Here is a 15,402-nt window from a genome sequence, read left to right as displayed (position 1 = left end):
TGTGTCTCTCATCCAGTATTGACCGGGCCTCTGCCTCAGAACGACCTCGTGCTAGCGTGCGATCGCAGCAGGCGGTTTGGTGTACGGCCACGCACGTGCGTGCGGACGACACAGTGACATTTTGGTCTGGTCTGTCTCGTCCTCCCTCTCTTTCATCCCCTCTCTCTCTCTCTCTCTCTCTCTCTCTCTCTCTGTCTCTGTCTCTCTCTGTCTCTCTCTGTCTCTGTCTCTGTCTCTCTCTCTCTCTCTCTGTCTCTCTCTCTGTCTCTCTTCAGGGTCAGCAGGGCGAGAGAGGGTCTCCTGGACTTCCAGGTTTGAAGGGAGAGCATGTAAGTGTCACACTGCCGAGTACACTAACCTCAACCCCCCAGAGAGACTGACCACATGTGGGGATGACATCTCTGACCCTCCCCATGTTCTCTCCCTGGTGCTGTGTTCCCCAGGGGCCTCCAGGGACGTCTGGGTACCCGGGCTCCATGGGGCCTCCTGGACTTCCTGTAAGATCCCCCACGTCATTTGTCACATCACATGAATCTAGCTGGGGTTACCCTGGCGCCCTTTTGGTTTGAACAGGTCGAACAGTCATGGCTGGATAGATGGACGATTGTATTGATGGATTGTAGCATGGATGGATGGGTGGATGGATGTAGAAATTGACTTTTGTTTTTTCTTTTCAGGGTTTGAAGGGTGAGAGAGGAAGCACAGGAAGTGCTGGACAGAAAGGCGAATCGGTAAGCACCACCAGCAACACTCATCAGCCAATGAAGTACCTCCAAACCCAACACATGACCATCACCAAAGCCCACTTAAAACCAATACGACAAATCTGTACCATGAATCTTAAATGTACCTACATTAGTACCAGAACTGATACACCAGGATGTGACTGTGCTCCCCTTCCTGTGTGTTCCAGGGTTCTGCAGGGAACCCAGGGTACCAGGGCCCGGCTGGCTTGGCGGTCAGTGATCTCTTCACTCTCAAGAATCTACATTCTTTTAAGGGGTTCTAAGGTCCTTCCATGTTGTTTCTGACTGGATGTTTCATGCTGTGTGTCCCTCTTAGGGGCCCAAGGGAGACACAGGGCTGGCAGGATCCGCAGGAACCAAGGGAGATCAGGTACCTGAGGGTTATCGCTCAGATGGTAAACACCCATCACACACACACACACATATGCTAACCTGTCCCTTACTGTGTCTCTCTCTAGGGTTTCCAAGGCCAGCCAGGGTTCCCGGGACCTCAGGTGAGTAAATACTGTCAAAGCAGAATCGTGTGTGTGTGTGTGTGTGTGTGTGTGTGTGTGTGTGCTCCGTGTTGAACTTCCGTCTGTACTGTGTGTGTTTGGTGTGTGTTTCCATCTCTACTGTGTGTGTTTCCAGGGGCCTCCCGGACCCCCTGGTAAAACAGGAAGAGACGGCCCCCCCGGGCCCAAGGCTGAAAAGGTGGGACTAGCTGCTTTCGGATAAACAAATACTTGAATACTCGATATATACTTGGCTGTATTGATGTTATAATATGGACTAAACACCACCCCCCCCTCTATATTTATTTCCCTCTGTGTCTCTCTCCCTCTGTGTCTCTCTGTCTCTCTGTCTCTCTCTCTCTCTCCCTCTCCCCCTCTCCCCCTCTCTGTCTCTCCCCCTCTCTGTCTCTCCCCCTCTGTGTCTCTCCCTCTCTGTCTCTCCCCCTCTGTGTCTCTCCCTCTCTGTCTCTCCCCCTCTGTGTCTCTCTCCCTCTGTGTCTCTCCCCCTCTGTGTCTCTCTCCCTCTGTGTCTCTCTGTCTCTCTGTCTCTCTCTCTCTCTCCCTCTCCCCCTCTCCCCCTCTGTGTCTCTCTCCCTCTGTGTCTCTCTGTCTCTCTGTCTCTCTCTCTCTCTCCCTCTCCCCCTCTCCCCCTCTCTGTCTCTCTCCCTCTCTGTCTCTCTCTCTCTCTCCCTCTCCCCCTCTCCCCCTCTCTGTCTATCTGTCTCTCTGTGTCTCTCCCCCTCTGTGTCTCTCTCCCTCTGTGTCTCTCCCTCTCTGTCTCTCTTCCTCTCTGTCTCTCTCTCTCTCTCCCTCTCCCCCTCTCCCCCTCTCTGTCTATCTCCCTCTGTGTCTCTCCCCCTCTGTGTCTCTCCCTCTCTGTCTCTCTTCCTCTCTGTTTCTCTCTCTCTCTCCCTCTCCCCCTCTCTGTCTCTCTCCCTCTGTGTCTCTCCCCCTCTGTGTCTCTCTGTCTCTCTGTGTCTCTCTCCCTCTGTGTCTCTCCCTCTCTGTCTCTCTTCCTCTCTGTCTCTCTCTCTCTCTCCCTCTCTGTCTCTCCCCCTCTGTGTCTCTCTTCCTCTCTGTCTCTCCCCCTCTGTGTCTCTCCCCCTCTCTGTCTCTCTGTCTCTCTCCCTCTGTGTCTCTCCCCCTCTGTGTCTCTCTCCCTCTGTGTCTCTCTGTCTCTCTGTCTCTCTCTCTCTCTCCCTCTCCCCCTCTCCCCCTCTCTGTCTCTCTCCCTCTGTGTCTCTCTGTCTCTCTGTCTCTCTCTCTCTCTCCCTCTCCCCCTCTCCCCCTCTGTGTCTCTCTCCCTCTGTGTCTCTCTGTCTCTCTGTCTCTCTCTCTCTCTCCCTCTCCCCCTCTCCCCCTCTCTGTCTCTCTCCCTCTCTGTCTCTCTCTCTCTCTCCCTCTCCCCCTCTCCCCCTCTCTGTCTATCTGTCTCTCTGTGTCTCTCCCCCTCTGTGTCTCTCTCCCTCTGTGTCTCTCCCTCTCTGTCTCTCTTCCTCTCTGTCTCTCTCTCTCTCTCCCTCTCCCCCTCTCCCCCTCTCTGTCTATCTGTCTCTCTGTCTCTCTCCCTCTGTGTCTCTCCCCCTCTGTGTCTCTCCCTCTCTGTCTCTCTTCCTCTCTGTCTCTCTCTCTCTCTCCCTCTGTGTCTCTCCCCCTCTGTGTCTCTCTGTCTCTCTGTGTCTCTCCCCCTCTGTGTCTCTCTCCCTCTGTGTCTCTCCCTCTCTGTCTCTCTTCCTCTCTGTCTCTTTCTCTCTCTCCCTCTCCCCCTCTCCCCCTCTCTGTCTCTCTCCCTCTGTGTCTCTCTCCCTCTGTGTCTCTCTCCCTCTCCCCCTCTCCCCCTCTCTGTCTCTCCCCCTCTGTGTCTCTCTTCCTCTCTGTCTCTCCCCCTCTGTGTCTCTCCCCCTCTCTGTCTCTCTGTCTCTCCCCCTCTTTGTCTCTCCCCCTCTCTGTCTCTGTGTCTCTCCCCCTCTGTGTCTCTCTCCCTCTGTGTCTCTCCCCCTCTCTGTCTCTCCCCCTCTGTGTCTCTCTCCCTCTGTGTCTCTCCCCCTCTCTGTCTCTCTCCCTCTGTGTCTCTCCCCCTCTTTGTCTCTCTCCCTCTGTGTCTCTCCCTCTCTGTCTCTCTCCCTCTCTGTCTCTCTCCCTCTCTGTCTCTCTCCCTCTCTGTCTCTCTCCCTCTGTGTCTCTCCCCCTCTTTGTCTCTCTCCCTCTGTGTCTCTCCCTCTCTGTGTCTCTCTCCCTCTGTGTCTCTCTCCCTCTCTGTCTCTCTCCCTCTCTGTCTCTCTCCCTCTCTGTCTCTCTCCCTCTGTGTCTCTCTCCTAGGGTATCAATGGACCTGCAGGGCCCCAGGGCTCCCAGGGTCCCTCTGGGTCTCCCGGATCTCCAGGAATGATGGTACGTCTGGCTGGTTGTGTGGATAGCTGGCTGGCAGTCTGGCTGGTTGTGTGACTAGCTGGCTGGCAGTCTGGCTGGTTGTGTGGATAGCTGGCTGGCAGTCTGGCTGGTTGTGTGGATAGCTGGCTGGCAGTCTGGCTGGTTGTGTGGATAGCTGGCTGGCAGTCTGGCTGGTTGTGTGGATAGCTGGCTGGCAGTCTGGCTGGTTGTGTGGATAGCTGGCTGGCAGTCTGGCTGGTTGTGTGACTAGCTGGCTGGCAGTCTGGCTGGCTGGTTGTGTGACTAGCTGGCTGGCAGTCTGGCTGGCTGGTTGTGTGACTAGCTGGCTGGCAGTCTGGCTGGTTGTGTGACTAGCTGGCTGGCAGTCTGGCTGGCTGGTTGTGTGACTAGCTGGCTGGCAGTCTGGCTGGCTGGTTGTGTGACTAGCTGGCTGGCAGTCTGGCTGGTTGTGTGACTAGCTGGCTGGCTGGTTATGTTGCTGATCTGCTGGCTGGCTAGGTGGTCTGTGGGTGTTTGTGAGATTGTTCATGTGAAGCCCCTCACCTCTCAAGCCTCACCTGTGTCTGTATAGGGACCCCCTGGCATCGAAGGTCTGGATGGTAAAGATGGCAAACCAGGCATGCAGGTAAGAGTGGCCTCACACACACACACACACACACACACACACACAGCTATGTAGATTCATCACAGTAGTCTCTCTCTGTCTCTTTTTTTCTCTCTCTCTCCCTCCCTCTTTCTCACTTTTTCCCTCTCTCTCTCTTTCTCTTTCTCTCTCCCTCTCTCCCTCTCTGTCTCTCTCTCTCTCCCTCCCTCTCTCTCTCTTAGGGCGAGCCGGGATCTGTAGGACCTCCTGGACCTCGAGGCATCCCAGTGAGTGTTGTCCCTGTCACAGACGAGTCCGTCTCGTCATCTCTGCCTAGACAGAGAGAGCTCCATGACTCATCTTAGATATGCACAGCAGGACAGCAAAAAAAAACACTCAGCCGCTTGGAAGAGTATTCCATGTAGATGTTCATCTCCTCAGACAGATCATCTTCCTCTGATTGATATCATCTATCCAAAGTCAAGTGGGTGGTGTGTGTGCAGGGGGGGATTTGGGCGTGTGTTTGAACACGCGTGTGCGTGTGTTAATCTGGACCTCAGGCAGTCTCCATCCTTTTTCCGAGATGCTTCCCTCATTACCTATGCTCGTTTATTCCAAGATCGTTATCTCCCATTCCAGCATGTCACTGAGACATGTACAACTAATAGACACTGATGAAGCTAGGACTAAACCTTACACTCTGTCTCTCTCTCTCTCTCTCACACACACACACAGTTAGCCTGACTCTGTTTTCTGTGTAGTCTGTGAAAATGCCGATATTGTTGTATTCTGTGGTTCTGAGGATTCAGGTCTCATGGCCTGTTGAGATTCACGCATGTTGAACTGAAGAACTGAACACACACAGTTAGCCTGACTCTGTTTTCTGTGTAGTCTGTGAAAATGCCGATATTGTTGTATTCTGTGGTTCTGAGGATTCAGGTCTCATGGCCTGTTGAGATTCACGCATGTTGAACTGAAGTTGCTCTGATTTGTCTTCCCAGGGTTTTAAAGGGAAGACGGGTCATGTCGGCTTCCCTGGACTGAAGGTCAGTTACGAGAGCACTTCTCCTCCCTCTCTTCCTTTCTCTCTCGCTCTCGCTCATAACTCATTCCGTTTGATGCTGCAGCGTATCTAGACAGATGAGACAGTCGAAATGCGTTTGGATAGAAAGGTATGCACCCGTGTTTTGATTTTAAACCTGATCTCTTGTCTTCCCTTCCCCACCACCTTCTTCTATATTGCCCTTTCCTCTCCTTCATCCTCCCCTCTCCTCCTCCCCTCCTCCTCCTCTCCTCTCAGGGGGACACAGGGCCTGTAGGTCCGCCTGGTGTAGCTGGACGGCCAGGCTTGGAGGTCAGTTGACCGCAACCTCCACCGCAGTCCACAGTACTCTCTGAACCCTGTACATTTGAGTACACATTATATACAGCATGTCCCGTACAGCGTGACAGAGTCTGACCTTGACGTGTGTTGCCTTGTCAGGGTGACCAGGGGACCCCCGGACCTCAGGGTCGACCCGGTCCCTCCGGACATGCGGTGAGTCCATGACCTTTGACCTGTAGCTTCGCGGGAAGCACGGGGATGAAGGTGTGCTGGTGTTAGGTTCAGGTGTCCAGTCAGTGTTAACGGGGGGTTGTTTGGTCTGTGTAGGGACCTCCAGGGCCCGTCGGACCGGCTGGACCTGTAGGAGCGACTGGGGAGGTGAGAGGAGATGGTGCTACTGTCTCACACGGCTGCTGGTTCCATCTCTCACTCAGCTAACACTAGTCTGTGTCTCTCTCACTCTCTTACTGTCTGTCCCTCTCTTTCTCTCTCCCTGTCTCTCTCTCTTTCTGTCTCTCTCTCTTCCTGTCTCTCTTCCTGTCTGTCTGTCTCTCTCTTCCTCTCTCTCTCTTCCTGTCTCTCTCTTTCTGTCTCTCTCTCTTCCCGTCTCTCTTCCTGTCTGTCTCTCTCTCTCTTCCTCTCTCTTCCTGTCTCTCTCTCTCTTCCTGTCTCTCTCTCTCTTCCTGTCTCTCTCTCTTCCTGTCTCTCTCTCTTCCTGTCTCTCTCTTTTCCTGTCTCTCTTTCTCTTCCTGTCTGTCTCTTTCCAGGGTATAAAGGGAGAGAAGGGCCAGGCAGGAGAGAGGGGGTTGCCAGGCATGGGGGGCTCTCCAGGACCCCCCGGACACCCAGGACAGATGGTCAGTACCCATGATGCACCTGATCAGATCTGCACGTTATCCTCCATTATCTTGCATCATGCAACATCTCTCTCTCTGTCTCTCTCTCTCTCTCTCTCTCTCTCTCTCTCTCTCTCTCTCTCTCTCTCTCAGGGAGAGCCAGGCAGCGATGGGCCTGCTGGGAAAGATGTAAGCAATGCTTCAGATATTCAATTTTCTCATAATAATAGTAATTATCATCATCATGTACTCGACTATCAACTGCCATCCATTTATATTTACAGGGGTCACCTGGTCAACCAGGAGAGAATGGACAACATGGTCAGAAAGTAAGAATTCTGCCTGTCTGTCTATCTATCTGTCTGTCTGTCTATCTATCTGTCTGTCTGTCTGTCTGTCTGTCTGTCTGTCTGCCTGTCTGCCTGTCTGCCTGTCAGTCTGATGAATGTAGGTCAAAGAGAAGGTGCTCCCAGTGAAGCTCCCAGTGCTGACGTCCTGTCCCTCTGGTGTGCGTCCAGCTCCATGTGCTGAACACGCTCTGAGGCTTCTGCCTGCTCAGCACACTCACTTAACACAGTCATCAGTTCACCAACCCCCGCCGACCCCTGTCTCCCACAGCCCTCGTTCCCTTCCACCACATCACCCCCCCCCCCCCCCCCAACCCTCAATAAGAGCACAGCTATTCCCATTGTGCTCCCTAGAGCTGACTCCAGTCTGTGGATATTGGGATAGCATTATAGCTACAAGAGGAGAATAACTCTATTAGCTGTAAAGGGGCCGATTGCTGGATGAGGCTATCAGTCATGCTGGCAGGATAGCGTTGTCAGGCCTTTTAGCTCCATAGACAGGATAAGAAAAGAGACACAACGTCCTGCTTCCCCTCTCTCTCATCAGCCTGCGTCCAGTGGTGACTGGGGAACATTAGCCCTTAATTATGGCCAGCTGTGTCCTTCATAAATCACTTTCTCTCTTAAAGGCCTGTTTGCGGGGGCCCTGTGGGAGTGTTTACCGAGACGTGATTGGCTGCGTCGCTGTTTATCATGGTGTGAAGGGTGAAGCAGGGTGAAGCCCCCCTCGCAGGGCCGGTTAGGACCCGGTTCCTCTCTGAAAACAACGCACCCTTTATTTGTCTCCTCGTCGGAGTTCCTTTCACTGTTTTGAGGAAGAAGGTGACGACTTGTGAATGTCTCTCTTGAATCTCTACAAAGTTCACGGTCGTTTGTAGAGATTCAACTTTCCGAGATACGGCGTGTAACATTCTCGTGTTCCTCTCCTTCCCTCGCAGGGCGAGGCGGGGGCCGCAGGGCAGAGGGGGTCCCCTGGGGAGCGAGGCCGCCCTGGCCCCCCTGGAGGGGGCTACTCCTCCAAGGATTCGGGGCCCATGCCTGGCCCGGTGGGACCCAGAGGGGAGAGGGGGAGCCCGGGCTCCCCAGGCCCATCCGGAGGCCCCGGACCTTCAGGGACACCTGGACAAGACGTGAGTCCCTACCCTGGCGTGTGGCTCTCTTCCCTGTGAGGAATAGATTGCGCCTGTTTTTTTTTGGGGGGGGGGGGGGGGTCACGAGACGTAATGGAAAGCCTGAAGAAAGCCTACTGTTCCTATGATGTCATAGTTCTGTCTCTCTCTCCCTCCCTCCCTCCCTCTGTCTCCACAGGCGATAGTCAACTACGATGACATCAAGAGCTACATCCGCCAGCAGGTCATCAAGATATTTGATGGTGAGAACCTCCTGACGTGTCTCTGGGATTTGGGGATTTCCTGTCCTATCAGTTGAGTGTGTGTGTTTCTTATTGTGTCACACGTCCTCATTGTGTACCTCCCCCTCTCTCCCCCCCCGCAGAGAGAATGGCCTACTATCTGTCCCGTATGCAGGTGCCAGAGTCGGTAGCGTCTCCTGGCCGCCCCGGGCCCCCGGGGAAGGATGGGAACCCAGGGAGACCGGGCTCCACAGGGGCCCCCGGACTCCCGGGTCAGATCGGCCGTGAGGGCAGGCAGGGACCAGTGGGTCCCGTTGGTGAGTCACTCCCTGAACACACCCACAAGACATTCTAACATTGCATTACTGTACCTTTAAATAAACATACACAGTGTTACGTCAACCTCACTGCTTCTTCCAGGTCCCCGTGGCCCCCATGGAGTGAAGGGAGATAAGGGTGTTGGAGAGATGGGAGATTCAGGCCCTCCTGGTGCCCCAGGTAAGAACCAGACCTCTGTGGGCTCTCTAGACAGTTCCTAACCGTACACAACTTCCAGAGAGCTAGTCCTGCATATACATACTTACAATCATGTCTGCCTTCCAGGACAGGAAGTAGGTAAGCACTTACTTCCTGTCCTGGAACGATGCCTGTGCAGCTTCAACACCTTTGTTTCACCCTCTTCTGCTCCCCCTCGCAGGAGTGCCCGGGCCCCCAGGTTATGGTAAGATGGGGCCCACAGGCCCCATGGGACAACAGGGGATCCCTGGAGTGTCTGGACCCCCAGGAACTCCAGGCAACTCAGGGAAGGATGGAAGGTGTAACCCCTCTGACTGTATGACTCACCAAGTGGAGTACAACCCCAAGGGTCCACCTATGAAGGGGCCCTACTAGAAAGAGAGAGAGAGAGAGAGAGAGAGAGAGAGGGGGGGAGAGGGAGAGAGAGAGGTGGATTGAGGAGGAGAAACTGAAGAGGGAAGAGAGACCAAGCCTAAGACCATTTTGATAGACACGGTTCATTTCTTGATTCCACAAAGAAACAAAAGCAAGAGCACCAAAAAATAAAATAATCACCCACAGGCCTTTCCTTACAGCTGTAGACGTCTCTAACTGTGTAGAAAGGAGCGTGAGTGCAGTGGGAAGGAGTCCACTCAGATAGAGCACAGCTCAGAGCTTCTCTCCTTTGTGACCCCAGATCAGCCCTGTAACTCACAATTCCCTGTGATGTGCTTTCTTTCATCATTCTTCAAATCCCTTTGGCTACAACTGTCTGAATATGTTTCATAAGTCTGTGTGGGCTTTGAACAACCACCTAGAAGCTTGTTTGGTACTAGAAAAACGACCTACTACTTCATAATCCTTGTACTCGTTCTGATTGATTAATGTGCCTGTGGGAGTATATGGCAGCTGCTCTGTTCTCCATTGCTTTTGTCTGAATGCCATAGATGGTACTCTGCTTTGCATCCTTTTACTGATCTATCGTTTTCATTCCACCCAAATTCCATTAAGTTTCATTGATATGCTTGAATATAGTGTTGACTAAGTATTCTCTATATGAGACTGGTAAAAAACATCTGCATGTATACCTGCTTTCCCCACCAAACCAGAGAGCCTGTTTTGTATATATTTGTATTTATATATAGCTGCTTTTGATACTTTTTGGAGAAAAAACATTATTGGCGTCAACATGGCTCACCTTTGGTTTGTTTTTGTCAAATGTCAAAAAGTCTGTCGCAATGCAAGGTGGTACCATGTTGGTCAATGTTTTTAAGCTTTTAAATTGAAAACTGTCAAAAAATCTCATGTTATCAAGCGTCAATGTCACTTGAATTTGTATTTGTTCAAACTGGTCCAAAATCCTTCTTACTGTACCGAGCTCACTGAAAACACCTGGAACCTTCTCCTACATAAACAAGCATGTTCTTTTCCAAAACCAAACTTGAGGCCTTCAACAGAGCTGGTTCTGCAGGTGCTACAGCTCCGATGACCACTAAGGTTGAACATTGTTTTCAGAGTAAGGGATACTCACATAAATACTGTGTGTTTTAATGTCGCCATTCATCTGTTATTCATCTGCCTATTCCTGTACCTGCTGCGTGCATGTCATGTTTTTACTACATTCCCTAATCCAGCATCTGTTCTCAGACCTGTGTGATGCGAATGACTGTACGTGTCTGTCTGTGAGCTTGTGTGTGTGTGTGTGTGTGTTGCCATCATCATGCCATTTTACGTCCAATCATTTTTTTTATCGATCTTTTTAGAAAAGGAGCTAATAAAGAATTTTTAAGCAGAAATGTGTTGTGGTCTTTAGTGAACAATGACGTAATGGCCTGAGTAACCTCCCGTATCACATAGCTCGTCTTTAAACATGTCTGACGACAAGAGATGGAGCAGCTTTGGGAACACGAGATTTTATTACCCGCAAGAGCTACCTGAATGGATTCTGCCACAGGGTACGTAAAGGCCAACCAAAATGTTATTAAGGGATCCAACTGGGACTTGAAATGGAATTGTTTCCTCACATGATAGAGAAGAACATTCAGTTTTACAAAACGTTCCTCTTTATTGGTTTGGGTTGACCTGAACAACCAGGAAAAAGAAGAGAAAAAAAAACTTTTTTCTTTACAGGTGAATCATATAACGAACAATAAATAGTCTCTGATAATGAAAATAATCAGTCCTTGTCTTAGTAAAGCTGGCACGTGTGGATTTTGACAGTGGCATAGAAAGCACATTCGTAACTGGAATTTGTTTGGAAACAATTTGTTTCTGGAGAAATGGTGACACTTTATTACCAATTAAGTTCATTAACATTGGGCCTTTTCGGTTCATACTTTGACCTATTTTCTCTACATGTAATCAACACACATTTACAAAGATTTACAGCATTGAATTATAAGAGATGTGGGTGTTTGTCAGCGTATGCTGTTGCCAGGCAACAAGAGGAAGAGACAAAGCAAGTAATTCGTTTCTAGGTAGAGGTTTAGCGAGAAAAAAGCCAGGCAATGTACACGTGAGGTAAAAAGGGGACTTAACTGAAACTAATAGAAATACTTCTTACAAACGTACAGTATTGAGTTGGAATTTAAAATTTAATTATTTATTGGTACTTCATTGTACACTTTCGAGGCATCACTTTTGATGATGGGGTTAGGTATGCTTGCTCTCTCAACTCTGAAATATATTTTTTAAATCAATATTGCAGATATAAAACAATACCATTCAAAGTGACCACGATATATAAGAAAAAGCACCAATTATCCGACTATCAAGTCTTGTTTATTTTCCTCCCTGTCCAAGCCTCTTGGTGATGTCATAGGTAGGCCTTGCTCTCTCTAGTCTAGTAAGGGGGTGGGATAGCCAGGCATGACTGACAGTGACCGCCACCAATCCCAGACCAGAGCTTGTTAATTCAGAGGGGTGAGTGGCTGTGATGGGGGTTCAAAGTGTGTGTGTGTGGGGGGGGGGGGGGGGGGGTGCGAACAGAGACTCCAAACAGTTCAAACTGAAGGTCGTCAATTCAGAGTGTGGGGGCAACGTCAGTCACCGTAATTCCGCCCCCCACTCCACACTCTCTTGATGGTGTCCAACTGAGATAAGCAACTCATCTCTCTCTCTCTTTCTCCTCTCCTCCTCCTCTCTCTCTCTCTCCTCCTCCTCTCTCTCTCTCTCCCAGGTGTTGTGGGTAGCAGGTGGAGAGATGTGTCTTTAGACGCCGGGCCCTTTGACCCTGGCGGAGTCCTGTAGTCTCGGGGAGGTGTAGGCGGAGGCTGCCAGGCAAGCCGCAGCCTCACAGAACCCTGGGAGGCCGGGAGGGCCCGCCTTACCGGGGTGACCAGCCTCTCCTGCCGAGCCCTGGGGTCCTCGTTCGCCTGGTCTGCCGTCCCTCGCCACGCCATCGATACCGGGAGAGCCTGGAGGAGGAGGGAGGGATGGAGGGGAGAACAGGGGGAGATATTAGAGAAAGAAGAAAAAGGAGAAGCAGGGAGGGGAGGAAGAGGAACCGGAGGAGATGGAGCGAATGACGGAAAGAGGAAGAGTTTAGTCCTTCGAATCTGTCTCCCTGTCTTTACATGAGTGTGCTAGACGTTTCTTGTCTGCCTAATGACGAGAAGCTCTTCTGCGAGAGAGAGTGAGAGAGAGAGAGAGAGAGAGAGAGAGAGAGAGAGAGAGAGAGAGTGGAGAGGGGGTTCACCTGGGATTCCTGGTGGTCCAGGCTGGCCCGCGTGAGGGCGACCGGGCTCTCCTCGATCTCCCTTCACGCCTCTCTTTCCTGGAAGAGAACGAGGACCAAGGGGTCAGTTCCACCTGCCAACATCACCTGCCGTAGCCTTGAACAACCACCTCACACCTTTATGAGGCTTTAGGTCCGATAGCCTGATCCTCTACACACAATCTCCAACTCTACCTTTCAGTCCGGTGTTGCCGATCTGGCCCGAGGATCCGATCATGCCTGGGATGCCGCGGGCACCTGTGAGACCGTGAGGGCCCTGGGGGCCAGGGGCTCCTGGGGGTCCAGGGGGGCCTGGGGGGCCCATGACGCCGGCTCCCCCCAGCACTGCCCTCTTAGCACTCACTGCCACCGCCGCCAGCCTCTCTGGAGAAAGAGGACGGGAAAAACGTTCATTTCTTTCCTCCTTCATAATTTATCTTGAGATATCTTCGTCCATCTTTTCTAATAATAACAACCTCTGGATGACTCACGGGATTGGACGCCTGAAGGAATTGAGCGCGTTAAAGTTGGAAAATGAAAGTCTCTCACCTTGAAGCATCTTGAGCACCACCTCAATGATATGTTGGTCGGATGCGTCTCGTCCCTGCAGGTAAACAATCAAACAGGATGTAAACACTGCTACATCCTGATTAATTAACCAGCACTGCTTGATCAAGCGATCCTTGGCATAACAAATCACTGTCTTCTTCTGTGTGTGTGTGTGTGTGTGTCTACGATCTGTCGACTGTATGTGGGTGTGAGTTAGGGGGGGGAGGAACTCACCGCCGTGCCCAGGATGCCAGGCATGCCTGGAACTCCTCTCTCCCCGTTGAGGCCTCTGGGTCCAGGCAGGCCGGCGGGGCCTTGGTCCCCTGGTTTCCCCGGGTCCCCTGTGGGGCCGTTGTGTCCAGGGTCCCCCCTCACTCCTTGCTGTGGGAGGGGGAAAAGCAGAACAGGGAGAGAGAAGCGTGGATAAGGATATGGGCTGATAGATAGGTGGAGGATCAATGGGAAGAAGGAAATAGATGTTCCTGCTCTTACCTGTCCTTTGGGTCCAGGTTCACCGGACAAACCCTGTCGAGACCAACAGGAGTCACAGTCAAAACCTCACGCAGGTCCATGCGACAATACCAGCAGTTTGAAGTCATTGAATGTCCTGCAAATAGACAAGGATTGCACTGACCTTTTCACCTTTCTCTCCGGCCAAGCCCTCAACACCTGGGTCCCCCTGAAAGAGAGATGGAGAGAGAGAGACAGAGAGAGAGAGAATCAGAAAGAGAAAGAGAACGGGACAAACAGACAAACCGAGTGTGACGGATACAGAATGAGAGAGAGACAGAACAAGGGAGAGACAGAGTGAGAGAGAGCCAAGCGTTTGAAATAGAAGAGGAAGAGGCAGAGTTAAGCGAAATCAAAAGAAAGCCGAGAAAACCAAGATCTCAGTGGAAAATTCCCCAATGAATACATCCACACAATGTGAATGTATCAGAAACCATATCTGTTTGGGTTCTTGAACAAGTTCTCGTTACTTACAAAGTCTCCCTTCGCCCCAACTTTTCCTTGGAATCCCTGGGAAGACCATAAATAAATAAATAAAGTGAAATACATAATATATATAGCCATAAAGAGGCAAGGACAGCATATATTGATTCACCCTGAGACGTGAGACCCCACAAAGTAAGAAAGATGTAGTTTCATCTCTGAAACATGCAAGATGATGGCTCCTGGATTATCATTTATATTGCTTAGGCCCCTTGCAAGTGATTGACTGTATGGTGGTAGGCTGGATATTACTGTAATGGGTAAACACTGCCACCAACAGGCAGGTAACTGCATGAAGCCCTGAAATGTGGTGCATCCAAACAAAAACAAAAACACACACACACCTTGTCTCCCTTGGTGCCTGTGATGCCTTGAGCCCCTGGGATGCCCATGGGCCCTCTCTCTCCATGACTTCCCTGCAAGAACAGAACGAAAGCGGGCACTGAACACACACAAACCCACAAGTCCGTACAGACCCGGAAGTCCAGACTCAGTCACCATTCACATTCATAGACTGATTCTGATTTGGTAGATTGGAGTTAGTGTTCTGTGCAGAGCTGACTCACGACTTTGCCGACCACACCCTGGGGGCCCACGGGGCCCCTCTGACCTCGGTCACCCTGAGAGAAGAAGGGAGGAGAGACAGAGGTCAGCCATGGGAGCAGGAGCATTCAAAGAAAACTTGTTGCTGGGAGGGCTGTGGGACGTGCGTACCTTAGGCCCTGGAACACCCTCCATACCAGCCTCGCCAGGAAGACCAGGCTCACCCTGAGAGAGAGAGAGAGAGAGAGAGAGAGAGAGAGAGAGAGAGAGAGAGAGAGAGAGAGAGAGAGAGAGAGAGAGAGAGAGAGAGAGAGAGAGAGAGAGAGAGAGAGAGAGAGAGAGAGAGAGAGAGAGAGAGAGAGAGAGAGAGAGAGAGAGAGAGAGAGAGAGAGAGAGAGAGAGAGAGAGAGAGAGAGAGAGAGAGAGAGAGAGAGAGAGAGAGAGCAGTTAAATCTACATGCACACAAACACACGTGTGTAGAACTCTGTTAGAGCTGTGTTAGCCAAGGCTGGGTCCAGTAGTGTGTTTCCCATGGTCGTGTGAGGGCTGCAGGGGTACCCAGTGAGGGCTGCAGGGGTACCCAGTGAGGGCTGCAGGGGTACCCAGTGAGGGCTGCAGGGGTACCCAGTGAGGGTGTGAGGGCTGCAGGGGTACCCAGTGAGGGTGTGAGGGCTGCAGGGGTACCCAGTGAGGGTGTGAGGGCTGCAGGGGTACCCAGTGAGGGTGTGAGGGCTGCAGGGGTACCCAGTGAGGGCTGCAGGGGTACCCAGTGAGGGTGTGAGGGCTGCAGGGGTACCCAGTGAGGGCTGCAGGGGTACCCAGTGAGGGCTGCAGGGGTACCCAGTGAGGGTGTGAGGGCTGCAGGGGTACCCAGTGAGGGTGTGAGGGCTGCAGGGGTACCCAGTGAGGGTGTAAGGGCTGCAGGGGTACCCAGTGAGGGCTGCAGGGGTACCCAGTGAGGGTGTGAGGGCTGCAGGGGTACCCAGTGAGGGTGTGAGGGCTGCAGGGGTACCCAGTGAGGGTGTGAGGGCTGC

The 15,402-nt window shown here is 52.0% G+C and overlaps 2 protein-coding genes across 6 annotated transcripts in view; one reads left to right on the top strand and one right to left on the bottom strand.

Annotated features, from left to right (window-relative positions):
• The window catches only part of col16a1 (collagen, type XVI, alpha 1), a 53,120-nt gene extending 42,757 nt beyond the window's left edge, over window positions 1–10,363 (top strand). For all 5 annotated transcript variants that reach the window (XM_084696724.1, XM_084696726.1, XM_084696723.1 and 2 more), the window contains 22 exons: window positions 276–329; window positions 444–497; window positions 678–731; window positions 914–958; window positions 1,063–1,116; window positions 1,205–1,240; window positions 1,377–1,439; window positions 3,560–3,631; window positions 4,203–4,256; window positions 4,457–4,501; window positions 5,216–5,260; window positions 5,515–5,568; window positions 5,698–5,751; window positions 5,866–5,916; window positions 6,306–6,395; window positions 6,528–6,563; window positions 6,659–6,703; window positions 7,660–7,851; window positions 8,030–8,093; window positions 8,216–8,389; window positions 8,493–8,570; window positions 8,770–10,363. In XM_084696724.1, the coding sequence (XP_084552850.1) occupies window positions 276–329; window positions 444–497; window positions 678–731; window positions 914–958; window positions 1,063–1,116; window positions 1,205–1,240; window positions 1,377–1,439; window positions 3,560–3,631; window positions 4,203–4,256; window positions 4,457–4,501; window positions 5,216–5,260; window positions 5,515–5,568; window positions 5,698–5,751; window positions 5,866–5,916; window positions 6,306–6,395; window positions 6,528–6,563; window positions 6,659–6,703; window positions 7,660–7,851; window positions 8,030–8,093; window positions 8,216–8,389; window positions 8,493–8,570; window positions 8,770–8,963 (1,608 nt within the window). In that variant the 3' untranslated portion in view covers window positions 8,964–10,363. The remainder of the gene's footprint in view (window positions 1–275; window positions 330–443; window positions 498–677; window positions 732–913; window positions 959–1,062; window positions 1,117–1,204; window positions 1,241–1,376; window positions 1,440–3,559; window positions 3,632–4,202; window positions 4,257–4,456; window positions 4,502–5,215; window positions 5,261–5,514; window positions 5,569–5,697; window positions 5,752–5,865; window positions 5,917–6,305; window positions 6,396–6,527; window positions 6,564–6,658; window positions 6,704–7,659; window positions 7,852–8,029; window positions 8,094–8,215; window positions 8,390–8,492; window positions 8,571–8,769) is intronic.
• Window positions 10,364–11,589: 1,226 nt separating this feature from the next.
• Window positions 11,590–15,402, bottom strand: part of col9a2 (procollagen, type IX, alpha 2) — a 15,367-nt gene continuing 11,554 nt past the window's right edge. The window contains exons 22-32 of the mRNA XM_084695488.1: window positions 14,539–14,592; window positions 14,391–14,444; window positions 14,169–14,240; window positions 13,816–13,851; window positions 13,466–13,510; window positions 13,324–13,356; window positions 13,066–13,212; window positions 12,832–12,886; window positions 12,478–12,666; window positions 12,265–12,342; window positions 11,590–11,983 (exon numbers count right to left, since the gene is read on the bottom strand). Of these exons, the coding sequence (XP_084551614.1) occupies window positions 11,778–11,983; window positions 12,265–12,342; window positions 12,478–12,666; window positions 12,832–12,886; window positions 13,066–13,212; window positions 13,324–13,356; window positions 13,466–13,510; window positions 13,816–13,851; window positions 14,169–14,240; window positions 14,391–14,444; window positions 14,539–14,592 (969 nt within the window). The 3' untranslated portion in view covers window positions 11,590–11,777. The remainder of the gene's footprint in view (window positions 11,984–12,264; window positions 12,343–12,477; window positions 12,667–12,831; window positions 12,887–13,065; window positions 13,213–13,323; window positions 13,357–13,465; window positions 13,511–13,815; window positions 13,852–14,168; window positions 14,241–14,390; window positions 14,445–14,538; window positions 14,593–15,402) is intronic.

Source organism: Hypomesus nipponensis, chromosome 4 (assembly GCF_054491055.1).
Source record: "Hypomesus nipponensis isolate SF chromosome 4, ASM5449105v1, whole genome shotgun sequence".
In the NCBI taxonomy this organism is placed as follows: Eukaryota; Metazoa; Chordata; class Actinopteri; order Osmeriformes; family Osmeridae; genus Hypomesus; species Hypomesus nipponensis.
This window is presented reverse-complemented; position numbering and strand designations above follow the sequence as displayed.